Source organism: Cinclus cinclus, chromosome 9 (assembly GCF_963662255.1).
Source record: "Cinclus cinclus chromosome 9, bCinCin1.1, whole genome shotgun sequence".
Lineage (NCBI taxonomy): Eukaryota > Metazoa > Chordata > Aves > Passeriformes > Cinclidae > Cinclus > Cinclus cinclus.
The window spans coordinates 8,210,317-8,226,864 of record NC_085054.1 but is presented as its reverse complement, the minus strand read 5'-3'; the positions used below and the strand labels follow the sequence as shown (position 1 = coordinate 8,226,864).

At 36.1% G+C, this 16,548-nt stretch overlaps 1 protein-coding gene across 3 annotated transcripts in view; it reads right to left on the bottom strand.

Moving 5' to 3' along the window:
- OLA1 (Obg like ATPase 1) overlaps positions 1 to 16,548 on the bottom strand; it is a 105,801-nt gene that overhangs the window by 32,637 nt on the left and 56,616 nt on the right. For all 3 annotated transcript variants that reach the window (XM_062498192.1, XM_062498191.1, XM_062498193.1), the window contains 2 exons: positions 6,039 to 6,119; positions 5,682 to 5,779 (listed from right to left, as the gene is read on the bottom strand). In XM_062498192.1, coding sequence (XP_062354176.1) covers positions 5,682 to 5,779; positions 6,039 to 6,119 — 179 coding nt within the window. The remainder of the gene's footprint in view (positions 1 to 5,681; positions 5,780 to 6,038; positions 6,120 to 16,548) is intronic.

The window sequence follows — 16,548 nt, the reverse complement described above, 5'->3', positions numbered from 1 at the left end:
TCAAGAGTCAACATATTCTAAGTAAATTACTGAGGTTTGATTTCCTGACTTTCCAACCTACACTTCAGCTATTTAGTAATGCCATGTTGTAATCAGGTGGATCAGAATTTTTGAAAAAAACATCACCATACAATATTGCCCATTTTTAAAACACACAAAACCAACTTTAAAAATTTTACTGTCTTAATACATAAGAACCAAGACATTTGGCAGTGAGCAAACTTGCTGTCAGAGATAAACCATCACACCAGGATGAAAGATGAAGACTGGAGTGCAGTTAGACTCCAGGAAGGTATTTTTGCGTCTGGGGCAAGGTTACACACTGAAGCTGAGAATGAGACCCATCTTTCCATGCTTAAAGGCATGCCCCCAACACCTGCTATTATCCAAACAATACACATTCACATTCAAACAGACTGGGGACTCTAGAGGGGCTGGCAAAAGAAAGCAAAGCAAAGCAGGAAGTCCGGTGAAAGAAATCATGCAGACCAAAGGACTGGACTGGAACTAAGCCAGCAAGAATGGGATGGAATCAAAGGAGAGGGAATCTGGCAAAGACCCATGGAGAACACATCAGCTAGGAAAACAGTGGGGCAAAAAGCAGGGGATAAACAGAACAACTAAATAAAGTCACTGGAATTGGTAAAACAGAAGACTACAGGAAGTCAATGACAATGTCAGGACATGGTGCTGGGAAGAAAACAGACTGCCATTTGGCTGATGGATGACTAATTAATTTGTATTCATTAATTAATTTGTGTAAGAAACAATGAAGAGTAACTGTTTATTAAGCAAACAATGTGCACTATCCCCTACTATACTAGCCAAGTGCTCTATGGAAAACATGCAATTCTCTAGCTTCAACAGCCTGAGCTGTAAGATACTCTCTCTCAGTCAGGCAGTAAAGATGTAGCAGGATGCCTAACTTCTGGATCTGGTTAGCTTTGAATATCTGACTTCTCAACTTGTGTGTGCAAAACTTTACTTATACTCAGATAACATAAATCATCTCCTAATATTCTTTTAAAGCATTTCAGTTGTAAGGAAAGAACAAGAACTGTAATAGATTTTTAAGATATTATGTCAAAATTTGTCAGCATAGAAGATAACCTTAAAATCATTAAGCACAGCAACTAAATCAAGAAAACATCTCAACACCCCCTTGGCATTACAACTTTTGATTTTAAAATTCCCTCAAATAATTTCTCAAATAAATTTATCAGAATAAAATGTAACTGCTTGGACATCTGGATCTGCAAAAATACTACCAAGAACTCCAAGTCTCCATTTTACTACCATAAATTGTAATGAATAACTCCATTTATAGTTTTGCTTCCTAACTAGTTTAAAAGTGAAAGACCGAGTGAAACAGATTAATTCATACTCAAAACAGTGGAGTGCTCCTTTTACTTGACCCTTGGTATTTCTTTCTTCATGTCAGATTTCCCAACCCCCTCCATTTTTTAAAATATTCAGAACATCTGAAGCAATATGAAAAAGATGAATTGAAAAGGATTATTCACCCTCATAATACAAGATCTAAGGAGCATCAAATGAAATTATGATGTGGCAGATCCAAAACAAGCATAAGGAAGTACTTCTACATATAGCACATAGTTAAGCTGTGGAAGTCCCTGCTCCAGGATACTGGGATGACAAAAAGTATACTTGGGTTCAAAAGGTGAATGGGCAAATTTAGAGAATAAAAATCAGTCAAAAAGTATTAATCACAAGTATATCATATCTGACTTAGTCAGTTCTACAACAGCAGATTGCAAGAAGCTGGATGCATAGACTGTTTGCTTAATCTGTTCCTATAATCTTCCCTGGACATCTGTTAGTGGCCTGTCAGAAACAAGATACCAGAAGAGATGGACCTTTCATCTGACCTAATTACACTTCTTCTAGCTTAAGGATAGTAAAAATCATATGAAAATTAATGGGCAAAATTTTATTTATTATGACACATATGTCACCTAAGTAAAGAGGAGCAAAATACTATGACCTTTAGCCTATCAACACTGATCAACATTTTTAACAGAATGCCTACCATAACATTTTGAGAAACAACCCCTTAAAATAATGTTAACATACATCTGGATATTCAACAAGTCTGACATTAGAGAAAACAAAGTTCAGAAATCCATAATTAAGTCTCAGACAATTTAGTTACAATGCTAGAGATACCAGGAAATCTTTAGCAGCATAACTGGCTTTTTGAATTACAGCCTAGGCATAGGACAAAATTCACTTTATTGGATCTGAGAAGTTGAATCAAAAGATCAATTATGCAGCTTTAACATATAGAGAATTTCTAGTGCTTGCTGCAAATAAATCCAAAATACCAAACTAACTATGATGCTAAGCATGATCCACTACATTCACTCATTAATTAGCTCAACATATTCCATAATTGGAATCCATCCTATGAGACACCAGAAGCACGCTCTTCAGCAAGAAGACTAAAATGTAAAGTTTAAATTAGATGAAGGGCTGATAAATGTGATATCCTGGGACTCGGAAGGCAGTTTTAACTGATTATTATTATCATCATAATTATTATTATTACTATTTTAAATATTTTCGTAATAAAACTCAAATGCAGTATACCATGGTAAAGGTACTAGAACCAGATTTAAAAAAAAATATTAATTATTAAAAGAAGAGTTTAAATATTCATTTAGAGCACAGCAGTACACATTAAGAATGGTTGCAGTGGATTCCCCCATAAACATCAAGATTACTGTCATCTGATCATAACACAAGTGCAACTAACACAGCTGCCATGTCAGCTTCTCTTCAGGGGCTAGGTCTTAATCATAAATCAACTGAATGACTAATTCAACATTGTTAAAACCAGCAAGTAACTGCTTGGAGCCATTCCAGTTTTTACATCTTTCAAAAGGTCAATATACCTGCTCAAACACACAATAGTCCTATCTTTCAGAGTGTTTTCTTCTTTTCTTGGATTGAAAAATAACACATTGGCACTTAAATATAAGTGTGTTTTAACTAACAATTAAAATGTTCATTCATTCTGAAACAGTGACCCAGTAAAACAAAGACCATTTTAGTTTTCCTCTCCACCCAAAATCAAAAAGCCTCTCTTCTCCTTTGCTGTTTTAAATACTTTTATAGTTGCAAAAGTCTAATGAAAACATTTTATGACTGAGCATTTCCTGCATTAACCTTACCTTTGTTATAGTAATATTATGAATTAAGCTCAGAAATAAACTTTCTTGAGAAGAGTGACTACGACTAAATGTGGCTTGTATTTCAAGTATGAATACCTATCCGTCAAAATAATAACAAAAATCACAAAGTGGCATCTAACAGTAAAATATATTCTAATCATTTACATCTGCTTGCACCACATAAATGACAGAAGCCTACCGTTAGCATCCTTCATAGAAAACATTTATTCTGCTCTAAAATATAAAAGCTATGTTGCATAAACAGAGGATTTAAAGCTGTGGCAGAGTAGCTAAAGGAAAGGAAATGGCAATCTTTCAGGTTCTAGTAGATGCCTTTCCCTATCACACAATGTTTCCCACTCATAAATACATGACAAATACTTCCTCAATCATTTTTTACGAGCAGGGATGCACAGGGGGTAGTCAATGGCTAGCTTGAGGGAAAATAGGAACAGCAGGAGGCAGAAACTGTACTGAAAATGGCTATGTGGTAAATTCTCTTCTGGAACATCACTCAGATACCCAGGCTTTGATCTTTCAGCTACAATTACACTCACATCCATGAGACCTGGGTATACTTTTAAAAAACTAAATAATTAATTGTAATAGAAACAGTTAAACTGTTTCATTATATGACTCCTCAACTCAAACATCTGATTTTTCACAAATTAAAAATTGCAATTTATCTGAAGATTGGCTTTCAATTGGGTTTAACTATGCCATCATCACAACTAGTCTCACAAAAAACATGGGGTGACTGGCGACAGCTAAATCAGAGACTGGCGTCGCCTAAGCAGTCTGGCTACCATTAGGGTCTGGGAAATGCTATTTACTGTACAATTAGAGCCAGTGAGCTCTACCTGTAATCATCCAAACACAGGTGTGAGGGTCCTTTTTTGGACAGGGAAACAGACTCATCCACTTTCACTTCAACTTCCACATCTGTGCTGTTACACATCTGTAACTGTTACTGTTACAGCAAACCTTAAGAAACCACAGCATTTTCACTTTGAAAAAAAGTGTCACCTTACAGTAACAGAGCAAATATGACTACCCTGATTTTAAATACCTCCTTGGGTAGAACTACACCTTATATTTAAATTGTCATACCCCACAAATATTTAGAGGAAAAATTAATTTAAAAGTATAAAAATCAGTCAAAATATGAAGAGCTTACATTATTGTATTGCTTGTCAAGTCTATTGTGAAGTCTGTGTTTGGGACTGAGAGGGTTTGCTATTAAAATACGTTAAATTTTGTTCTTTAATACCAACACAAAATGTCTTGGAGTATCAAAAGGACAGTTTTAGCTGCAGTAATTTCACAGAATTTATTCTAATGATTTATTGGAGTTAGCCATCTGACATTAATTATTGTTTTGGCTTCCAGTCTATGAATGTTTATTTTTCAGTTTAAAGCCTTCTCACTCTTTGATATCATATGGAAATGAGAATTTTTAATGGAAAATTGAAACCATGTGCATCTAAGTACTTAATGAAGTACAGGGAGAAACCGAGGGTGTACTTTAGGAGAATTCAGATATTCCGCTTTAGATACTTTTGATTTGTTTGGATGAGTTACATGCATATATCTGTTCACAAACACACATTTATACATCTCCAAAGTATCTCACAAGCACAGTGTTTGAAATTCTGAATTGTAAGAAAAGATTTGCTGTTTGGCTGGGTTTTTTTTAAACTAAATACTGCCATAGATTTTCCTTCATCATATACTAACTACCCAATCTGTTCTCTCCTCCACAGAGCAATATTTATGCCATCTAGGAATTCCAATGACATGCTAAAAGCTGTACTTCTCAACAGTGGATTCCCACCATACGTCTACCATGTTAGGACTGGATCTTCATCCAGTTCACTGAATGTCTGATGGATTGATTTTGCAACCATCATGTACCTGAGTCACAATATTGATGTCAGAAATACCTGACTAAAAGCTGAGTTGTCCACGGCATTAAAGCCCATCAAAAGAGGCCTGTAAAGTACAAGCAACACACAAGAAGTGGCAAGAAAGCCAGGCACCCAACTGCAAACAGAAGAGTAATGTCAGAATGTGCAATTTTGCCTGAAAAACTTCTGTGTAACTCACATAGCTTTAGTCTTCTGGCATTCAATTCATTCTTATGGAATGAAAAAGATGTTGTTCAGACAACAAGCATTATAGAATATGATAAAGCCATATGCTTAGTTACGTAAGAACTTCTAAATCAAATCTATTTTCTTCAAAGTTAATGGATTCATGTTAAAATGTTAAGGATGGAAAGCACATTCTTTTCTGCAGTTTCAGTCAAGGTTTCACCATATGCATTGTACTCAAGCATGTCAATGGGAGCATAACATGTAACAGAAGTGCAAGATTAGTTCATATAGCTACTTTAATTAATGTCCTTGGTGATCTAGATGTGCAAGGAATTACTGACCATTGAAAAATGTGAAACAGAAATATAAATTTAGACCTGCACACACTCACCACTTGTTTTTCTTCCTAATGTAGTCTTTTTCAGAGAGATTAACCAAGTAGATCATCGGTTTTGAAGTAAAAAACAAATGTTTGTTCAAAACATCAATCTGCAAGTGAGAATAGAGGGGAAGAATTTTAAAAACAGTTTATATTAACTTGAATTAATTTTATGATCATTTTCCTCATGGCACATCTGAGAAGGCTACAGAATTCAAGTGTAATACATAAATCACAAATAAGCATAGATTCAGCTAATAAATTTAACATTCAGTACACTATGAACATGAAATCTTAAAAACAAAGAAAAGAACCAGTAACAGGTACCAAAATTAGAAGTCAATTCATGGAATAATATTTATAGCCTACCTCTTTGTCATTCCAATCATGATAGAAGCGGACAGCTTTCTTTTCATCTATTACCCATGTCTTGATTTTGCACATTACATCCTACGCAAGATCAAAAAAAACACCAAAGTCAAAAACTCAGCTGGATATCAAGACTATTCTCTTCCATAAACAAGGCATGTATCCATTAAGATTCAAAACATACAGACAAACTAAAAATTAGATACTACCTTTCAGAAACAAATTTTTACTCTCCCAGAAAAACAGAAATTGCTGCTGTAAAAGTCACTACAGAGTAATACAGATTATTAAAGTCATCCAAATCCCACAATTAGAAAGTTAAATACACAATACTCAACTAACATCTCTTGTCACCAAGAACATCAGCAGAGCTCATAAAATATATGCAAAAATCAGCACATTTTAGATTGCTTTTCGAACTCAGTAAGACGCAACATTTCAGCATCCAGCGGGAGAGACCACGTACAATATAAACATGCCATTAAGAAAAGGGAATGGGTGGGACAAAACACAGCAAATATCTTTTCTCTTTTTTTTAAATTGTGAGCAAAAGAAATGGAGCCTATTATTGATGATCCTCCCTCAAGAAATTAATTCAAACGGCCAAAGCCCTTTTTATTCCGCATTAATTTTTCACCAACACCTTCTCCCTCCCCCCCCAAAATGAAACCTGCCAAAGCCTCCATTACACAATGGCAAGAGCCTTGCACTGGTGACCTCCAACCAGCTGCATTCACTTTCAGAATATCTCTCTCGGCAGGAAATCTAAAGGCCTTTTAGTTAGCAAGCTAGTGTGCATTCAGAAGGAGTAACTGCAGGAAGAGCCCAATGTGCTTTGTTTCTCTGGCCTTTCTTCACAGAAAGATTAATCATCTGTGAAATGGAAACGGCAAACAGCAAGTGACACAAACTGAACCCTTCAAGCCTTTCCTCATCAGTTTTGTGGTCGTGAATCCGAAAGCTGCGTGTGGCACGGTTTTCCTTACAGGCAGGTGTTAATAAAAGGCTCTTGGGTCTGAAAGGTCAAACTCTGCTCTTCTAGGAGTAGTACATTTTAGAGTCGCCTATTTTTTGTTGTAGATAATTTATGATCATGCTTTAAATAATGCATTTTTTTAGAGTTGTAATTGATGCAACTGAGCACTAAGATCTTTAAAATACAAGGAAACATTCCCTGGACTGTTGAGCACACAGCATTTTTTGCACTTAATGCTATGCAGTTGAAGTACATTTATAAACAACCACAAATAACATCAGTATTTACTACCATCTTTTCTAGTCTTGCAGTAGCTTTAGTGGAGAGGAAAAAAAAAAAAGAAAAAGCTCTTCTAAATCTTCAGATCCTGATTTGAAACCCTCCAGGAACAGGACTCCCCACAGATTTTAACAAGGAAGGGGCAAGCTAAAACTTTTAATGAAATCTAACATGTTCTGCCTAAGAATAATCACTTTTACTCTCCTATAACTGAATTTCACTCATAAATGTTTAAAAGTGGCTAATATAACACCATTTCCTACAAGGAGAAGATCAAAGTGCTATATTACAAATGCATTATGATTAAAAAAGCACTGTGCAGCTTTGCTATTAACTGTTCTTTAAACCCTAAAAGGCTTCCCATAGATCTCACTTGGCACTGCATATACAACCTTTGACAAGTAATGTAGACCATTTTTATTCATTGCCTAAAATTGTAGGCAATTATGTGCGTCACACTGGCCACCTGCAAATTCTGAATGCCTGCTCCAGTTGTCAGAGCAAAAAACTAATGTCGGAGGGGATTAATCTAGGGGGAGAGAGTCCTCTTTAATGGCTCCAGCAGGTGAAATGGCCCAGCTGGTTACTATGATGAGTGGCCAGAACAGCTTATGTAGAGACATGCAACAAGATTACACATAAAGAAGAAAACAGTGGTACCATCTTATCTTTAACCCTATGTGCTTTTTATTTTTTTAATTAATCAGTATAAACAAGATAAGGGAAGCAATTCTACCAGTAAGTACTTTTCACTTAAGATCTTTATCCTCAGCTTCTCTTTAAATAGATATATATAAAAATCAACACAATCACCAAGATTCCTGTTCAGCAGTGAAGGAATTCTGGTTACACACTATTTTGGGTTTTGAACTAGCTCTGTAGACACCTACCACATGGCCTTCAGCATTACAGTTTCTCCCACAATAGCAATGCATTGCTACATATAAACTGGAGTCAATAAAAATTGACAGAAAAAAAACCACTGTAGCAGAAGTCACCAGAGCCAAACTTTTAAGTTTCTGCTTAAGCAGAAACAAAATGCTTTGTAATCACACTTAAGAGGAGCTACATAACATGGAACCTCCAGAAAATTAAGCATCAACACAGCAAATATATTAAGTTTGGCTTTTCTAAAGCCTACCTAAGCACAGAGCTGCCAATCAAAACCTCTCTTCCACATTCTTATAGTGACACACTGTCTAAATCCACTTTAGCACTGACCAAATTTTAGTAAGTTTTCATTTAAGTGCCTGACTTGGTGCTGTTTGCAACTGTTGTTCTAAAGCAATGATTGCATGGACAATTTCCACAGGTAAGGCTGGTGTCCAGCTGAGTATGCTGGGGAGAACTGACAACCTCACAATTTTATTTTGGTTTTATAAGGGAAGTCAGCAAAGTATTGGAACACTTTCTTTAGATAAAAGGATAGAAGCTTGTAAGCAAATGCAGCACTTTTGTATGAAGCTGGTGGAGCAGTGTGACACAAAGAAGTTCTCTGATGGACTTTATGGGCAGCAGTCACACTATACAGAATGCAAGGTAGGCCAGAAACTTAAAAATGGGTCAGCTGAACTTAAGATTCCCCTGCATCAGAGGTGGTGGTTCACTGAAATGAGACTTAAATCCTTAACAAGAAATCAAATACAAAAGACAATGTGAAGAAAGGCACATGTTTCCACTTATTTTTAACTCAGTTGCCCCAATACTCTAAACAAATATGCAAGTAATGCATTTTTGGGTTATTTCTCACATAGCACCATTTTTAATTATTTGCTTCTGTTCAGGACTGGTGAAAGAGTATAACCCAATCTTTTTATCTTCTCTATCACTGTACCAGTCACTTAAACACATTTAATCACTACTCAAGTTAACTTTGAAATGCTTAATAACAGAATACAGAGCCATGATCTGATTTGTTTAATTAGAACTGGCCTATACCAATTGTACCCTTTGAGGTCAATCTGCCATCAGCAGAATGATCCATTTTGCCTTCTTTGATGACAGGGATACTCTTGTTTTCCAGCTAGCAACATTATAACGGGAGCCATTCAGAAAGCCACTGAAAATCCATCCAAATTCCAATTTGCTTACAGTTGTCAAGGAATATGAAATACAGCAAACCTAATGAATATCAAATATTACTGTTTTAAAAAACAGTTAATTTCTGACTATATGCATGGCAATATATTTAGCACATATGAATACTCAGTATATTTAGCCATATGAAATACAGTGATTTTAATTACGTCCCGCTCTCATTTTCCAAAGACCACAAGCAGTCAAACCACAAATGCTAAGCAGGACATTAAGTCCAGCAGTATAAAACAATGAAATACATGTAAATTGCATATAGAAGATTTACCAAGACCTACTCATGAGACACTACTGTGTAGAAAAATGTGCATACATTAACAGACTTTCTGGATGAATGATAGTAATAATGTGCGCCAATGCCAAATTCTTCTTACAGCATGAGGGACTAAACTGAAGCTTGGAAAACTCACTTGCCTACTTGGCATCAGAGAATTGTGATTTTTTTGTTGTAAATTACCAGGGCATGTAATTAACTTCCGCAAATTTAATAAAGAAATAAGCAGTTGTGAGGATTATCACTTCACACTTCAAAGTGCAAGCGAATTCCCTGTGAGCCTGCAGGCAGTGCAGAAGTCTCCACTACTACAGACTAACTGTGAGTACAGTAGGATTTTTTTACTCCCCACCAAGGGAAGCACGGAGTGTTTTTCAGCACCTTATTCACTCCCTTCAAAACTTCCAAGATGTAAAACCTTACTATGTCCCCGTAAAAGCTTCAAAAGCAATTAAATCCTTTTTATGAAAATTTTCCAGTTGTCTAAAATGATACCATTTACAATGCTCTGCTGCTTGGAAAAGCTACAAGGAGTAGCTAAAACATGACCTGTAGCTCTTAGGTAGCTCCTCTCATTTCATTCAGAAGTCCAAACACTATTGTGTATTAGTAATGAAGGTGATAGTGTATAAATAACATATTCTGACTTCCCTAAAGAATCTGGCTCAGTGGCAGAAGGTAGTTCTTTAATAAATCACTGCATATACTAAATGGAGTCGACACCATCTACCCAGTAGGCCTCAGAATACAACTGTAAATAAAACCCCCAGTGTGTGTGTTCCTGATGGCACCCCAAACAAACTCTTAGCCTTTCACTGGTTACCATCTTTCAGCTGCCAAGAAAGGCCATGTTAAGGACACACATTCTGAGAAGAGTCACTCAGTAACAAGGGGAACCTTATGCAGGGACCAGAACTGCCCCACAGCTTTAGCGAAAGCAAACGATGCTTTTCAAAACAAAACACTGAAGTTCATACACTGCTGGGCAGGGGACAAAGGGAGGGTGGATACAGTATTTACCAACAGAGAACTTCCCTCTTGATAGAGGGACTGAGAAGCCTGGAGGGTCACAAGCAAATCAACTGTACTGTAACTAGAAGACTAATGCAATCCTGGAGTATATAAATAACCTAATGTCCAACAGGAATAATTCTACACTTATCTCTGCTGAGATAATGAAAAACTGGGGGAAAAAACACAGAGGTTTTGAAAAAGTGCTTATGCATGAAGACTTGGTGTTCTTAAATTCTATGCTTTTATTCTTGCTGCATTATATATAGGGTTTTTCACACTAGCATGATTGCTAAAGCCTGATCAACACAGACTAAAGCTGTGTCTTATTTCTAAACAGTAAAGATAATTAATTACTTAGCTTATACAAGTTGAAGTAATTTAATACTAGCCAGAAAACGTTTCAGTAAAGGTTAATTTTTCCCATAAGAGATACATTCAATTCTAACCATAGTTGTAAGAATTAGTTGGGATATGTGAGGGATCAAACCAGATAGTAATTATTTTTCCATCTGGCCTTCAAAATTTCAAAATGGTTATTCAGATACAGATGGAGAACAATGCTATTTGAGGTACTCATAGCTAGTTTAACTGTTAGCTGCACCAAGAGCAATTTATTGAGTGCACACAATTTTCCTTGTTAACACGAGGTGTATGGAGTGCACCGAGTCCACAGTCCTTCTATTCACAGCTTTCCTTGGAAATATTTTCACTTCTATTGAGCACAGCCTCAGCTCTCTGCTCTTCCTGGAGGTGTTCTGGTGATTTAGAAGATTGAGTCTGAAGTGGCATAGTATGAATTTTTTCTGAAAACATTGTTTAAAAACAATAGTATTTTAAAGGACAATTAAGAACAAATTTTGCAGTTTAAAGAAAAAGCTAGATTATGTTTTTTCATTGTGGTAAGTGCTTAAATAAGCTGTAGCAGCTGGGTACAGGAAAGAGAACAAGCCAGGTACTGCATCAACTGGAGTGACAAGGAGCTCCTCTGTGGTACAAAACAATGTCTAATCTCTTACAATTCCCTTGCTCACTGACTTTAATAAAAATACAAATGGGACAAGTAATGGATTTAGGACAAGTGTATTGTATTTTCTTCTATTTAATACCTTCTCACAGAGCCAGTAAAAGCTGTACATAAGATTTACTTAAAACTAGATGCCAATAATGTTTATGAACCGTAACAAACACTTTCACCTAAAACATTCTACAGGCATTCCAAGCAACATAATTCATGTCAATAATCCCCAATTCTCCTGTGTGGGACATCCTTGTGGGCTCTACAGCATTATATATGAAACAACTCAGCCACTTGTCGCTTCTCAAAGAAAAAAAGCAAGCAAGAATACAGAAAGCAGTCTGTCTACAAGTGATTATTCCCAGCAGTTCAGAAACTCAGAACAGGAAAACTGCACTGAAAAGTAAAATGAAATATCTTTTGCTGTTTCACTAAATTTTTCTTATTGCATTAGCCAATCCACAAAAAATTCCGAATAAATCCATGTGTGAATGCATTTGTTGTAGACTTGTGTGTTGTAGATTGAAGCCAAATGAAAAAGGCGTCTTTTTCAGAACACAGCTATTCTTATATAGTGTCATTCTGGCATATGCACATATAGTTTAAAATGGCTTGGATCTAGACATAGGCAGAGAGGCATGATTTACAAAATTAATTACTTTAAGCTACTTTTCAAATCTACACAGGACAGATCAGCCTTGACAGAAAGTATTTAAGCACTGACTTCTCTTTGTCTACTGATAATAACAAAAAAATCCAAACGTGTGTTTACACATTATGTACTTTTAAGTCAGGCTTTACTACCAATCAATTCACAAACATCTGCCATGCTACATTCAAAATGTTCTCCAGAATGAACTTTAATTTCCTCTAAATACCACATTAAGCAGAGTAAATGGTCCACTCAAGATTTTAGGCATAATTATATGCATTAAGAATATAAATATTTTCTCGAATCCCTATGATTTAAGTTAGCAATTGTAAAAGCTATCAGCAGAGAATATGTCAACAGTGTATGTGTACACTGCTCCTTTCTTTCCCTCTCCCGTGGAAAAAACTGGCATCTCAAACTCCCCTCATACAAGGAGACCAAAGAAACTGGCAAAAAAAAAAATAATTCATACAATTCATCACTGTATTTATCTTCAGCTTGGAATGAAAGAAAGGTGAACATTCCCAACTGACATCATCAGTCAGAGGAAATAAGAGTTCATCCATCCGTGAGAACTCTGGCAAGAGCTTGCAGCAAGAGGTCAGCGAATTCTGCTTGGCACCATCCCATTCATCAGAATATTGCAGGAAGAAAAGATTTTCATCCAGTATATATTGGTAATAAGAAGAAACTGAATCTACCAGCTCTTTGCTGTATGTGAAGCATGTCCCATACCATATTGGTGATTTTAACAACAAATGATGAACAAAAGAACATCCTTCTAACAGTTACTATATTCTCAGGACATGGCCAAGACATTAAATGTAAAGGAGAACGGAAGGGATTAAAGCTACTTAAACCACCATTAGGAAGATTTTGCTTTACTCTTCATAGTACATATATGCTGACAAATACAATGACCACAGGCAGAGTGTAAGTACTCATTATTAGGTCACTGCCCACCACAGTAACAAAATGAAGCTTGATGCCTTTCTTTAAAGTTGAATATGCACTACATGGTTCTGGTAGCATTACATGAAAAAGGAGTCTCTAACTGTTCTTCATAACTGCAACTGCTTTTCCTGTTACAAAACATGCTTGATTTATAAACTAATCTTATTTTTAAAATGACAGACTTTACAATGAAGACTTGTGAAAGCATTCCATTCAAACAAACACTGGAAGTTCAAATCCAGTGAATGCTGATCCTGACCTCCTGCAGAAGCCACCGTTCAACTGAAAATTGGAAGTTCAAACACTGTGCACATTGATTCTGACCAATGATTATGTCTTCATATCACTAACACCAATCATCTGCAACAACTCAACTACAAATAATACACGTGTAGTCAGACACAGAGATATATATACTGGTACCGTAAGAATTCTTGTGTGCTGGGATTCAAGATTTTGGGCATCAACAAAGGGCTGAAGGAATAGCTATCTGTTGCAGAGCTATCAGTTTCTAAGGACTAGAATCAGGCTGGAATGACATGGGAACAGAATCCTGAAATAATGTTCACTTAACTGTATTAGATGGTATTAACTTAAAAGACTTGTCTCCAGGATTGAAAAATCTCACCAATTAATTTTTAAAAATATTTTTATCATTGGTACCTTCAGATTTATGAAGTCATACATATTTGAATTTTACTTTGAAATCCCCTGCTATCTAAAATGACAGATGAATAATAAGCCAATAATAAAGTTTAACTCAATATCTATCTCATGTCTCTGCATATACCAGCACCAGACAGATTTAAAATATAAAAGCAAAAGTACTCCAACTGCTTTCTGAAATTATATCTGCACTGTTTTAACACATGCAAATAACAGGAGTATTTTCATTCTACTCTCTTTAGAAGGTTATAGCCAAAACAATATTTAAAGGCAAATCATGTCTAAAAGACCAGTACCCTTAGTAAGAGCAGGCAGTCATTTCTGAGAAGGCAGCGGAAATAACTGCAGGACAGAAAATACATGTGTAAAGGAAGCTATTCAAAGCTTATGTCAACATTACATGTTGGGTGATCTTGGACTTTATTGTGCCATTGATTTTTAAGTAGAACTTGAAAATTATTTCATTGATAGCTCCTTAACAACAGTCAGCTATTTTATTTCTGCTGACAGGGGATTGAGAAATCAATTCTCTGAGAGACAGGACAAACAGTTAACACTATTCAACTGCCAAGCCAAGTCACTGCACAAAGGTGAATTTACCACCTGTAGGCAATGTGGGCTTAGACAGAGGAAAAATGATAATTATCAAGTTATAATACCATGCCAGAAGGAAGGCAGTCAAGTACAAATCTCAGATTCAAGTACTGTCGAGTGACACACATTGTCAATTTTTTATTTTTCTCCTCCTAAACCTAATGGAGATTTCAGACTACCAAGTTACAGTTGTGGTGGCTTATTGATAAAGTAAATCTTCTAAAGCAGACAATTTGTATTTATAAAACAAGACAAATGACTTCTTTAACTCTGAACCAGTTGAAATTCTTGAGACATTCTCAAGCTTCTTCACCTTTAATTGTTCCAAAAGGAACAGGGAAAATAAAACAATTTAGCTTGTGACAGACAAGCTAAATCCCAAAAGGAATAGGGGAAAGAAAACAATAAAAAAAGACAGGCACTACAATTTTAACATCGTGCTTAAAAAGAAAACCAAAACAATACCAAGTTTTTTCCTTTGTAACCTCCTGGTTTTCCTGAAAGGAAAAATTACTGGGAACACTTGGTGCACAGATAAGAGTTGTTTGCTGCAGATCTCTGCTAAAGAAGAAGAATATTGCTAAGAACAGAGCAATGGCTGTGTATTATACTGGCAAATAATTTTAAAAGGCAAATCCTGAGAAGTTCTCTCCCAGTCCTACCCCATCCTCTCTTTTTTTTTTTTTTTTGAAGACACATTTGGAAAAAAGCATTAATTTCAGGCCATACTGTGTATCTTTATGGGTTGTTTTTTTTTTTTGCCCTGGAAAGAGCAAGCCTTGAACAGTAGCTGCAAGCTGCATGGAAACATTACTAATTGTGCTGGACAGGGAACTCTGTGTCAGACAAGCTAAATGCAGAATGGATTTGGGAAGTGCAGAGTGATCAAACAGCCAAAGTATACTCCTAACAGTTGGATACAACTTTAGGAAGGAAGCATTATCTTGAACTGCTTTTTTTCAGCAATCCCACACGGTTTCCCTCCTAGACCTGTAAGTCATTTAAGTAATGCATAGTCAATGCTGTATACTGTATATACTGTACTAAGGTATATTACATAGAATGCAACCGCAGGCCTTCTCTGCAACGCAAAACATGAAAGAAAAAGAGGCAAGGCAAACTGTACAGGAGTGCCTCACAACCCAGGGGATGAACATCTAAAAACCAGTAGTGGCTGAAAATGCCCAAGAACTCCTGTTACAGCCTTACAGCTATACAAACCTGTTTGTAGAAGCTGCACAACTGGACCTAGGGATTGATTTACCAGGAGAAGAAAAGAGCTTGTACAGGCATTCACCTTTAATAAAAGTCCATTTTACAAAGTCTAGTTTATATACATTACAATTCAAGCATACAAGTCACAGGGAAGACAAGCAAGAAGGCCCAAGATCAGCAAGATTCACAAGCATTATGCCCCTCAATACTTCCTTGAAGAGATTCCCTAGTGACTATACTTCCTATGTGCAGCCTTTGTCTCAATGGAAGCATTAATTTGTGCCTCCCCACTCTGTTCAGCCACCCCTTCCCACAAAACAAAGGGATTTCACGCCTTTGAAACCTCTATTGTTGTTGACAAACTCAGCTGAGACTGGTCATGTGTAACAGCTATTATTGGGAACAGAACTGGCAGAGCAACATGACTTCAACAACCTTATGTTTTCTGTGCATGTGTTCATAAAAACAGGATTAAGAAAACACAACAAATGACAGGAAGTGTACGTTACAAATGCAAAGTGACAAAGGCATTTTGACAGGTGAACTACAGATGAAGTAATAGTAAGGAGACTGAAGGAAGAGGCAAAGAAATGGATGAGACACTGAGGCTGGGTAAGGACAGATTAATAATAAAGACTTGAAATTTTTCTCTAATTAATTTAAATTGCATTTCTAGATTTGAGGTTTTTATTTAGTGTCTCCCTTAATTTGAGAATAATCTGACATTTTCTGTTTTCAAACACACACCAATTTCCTGTAGTTAAAAAATTACTATGA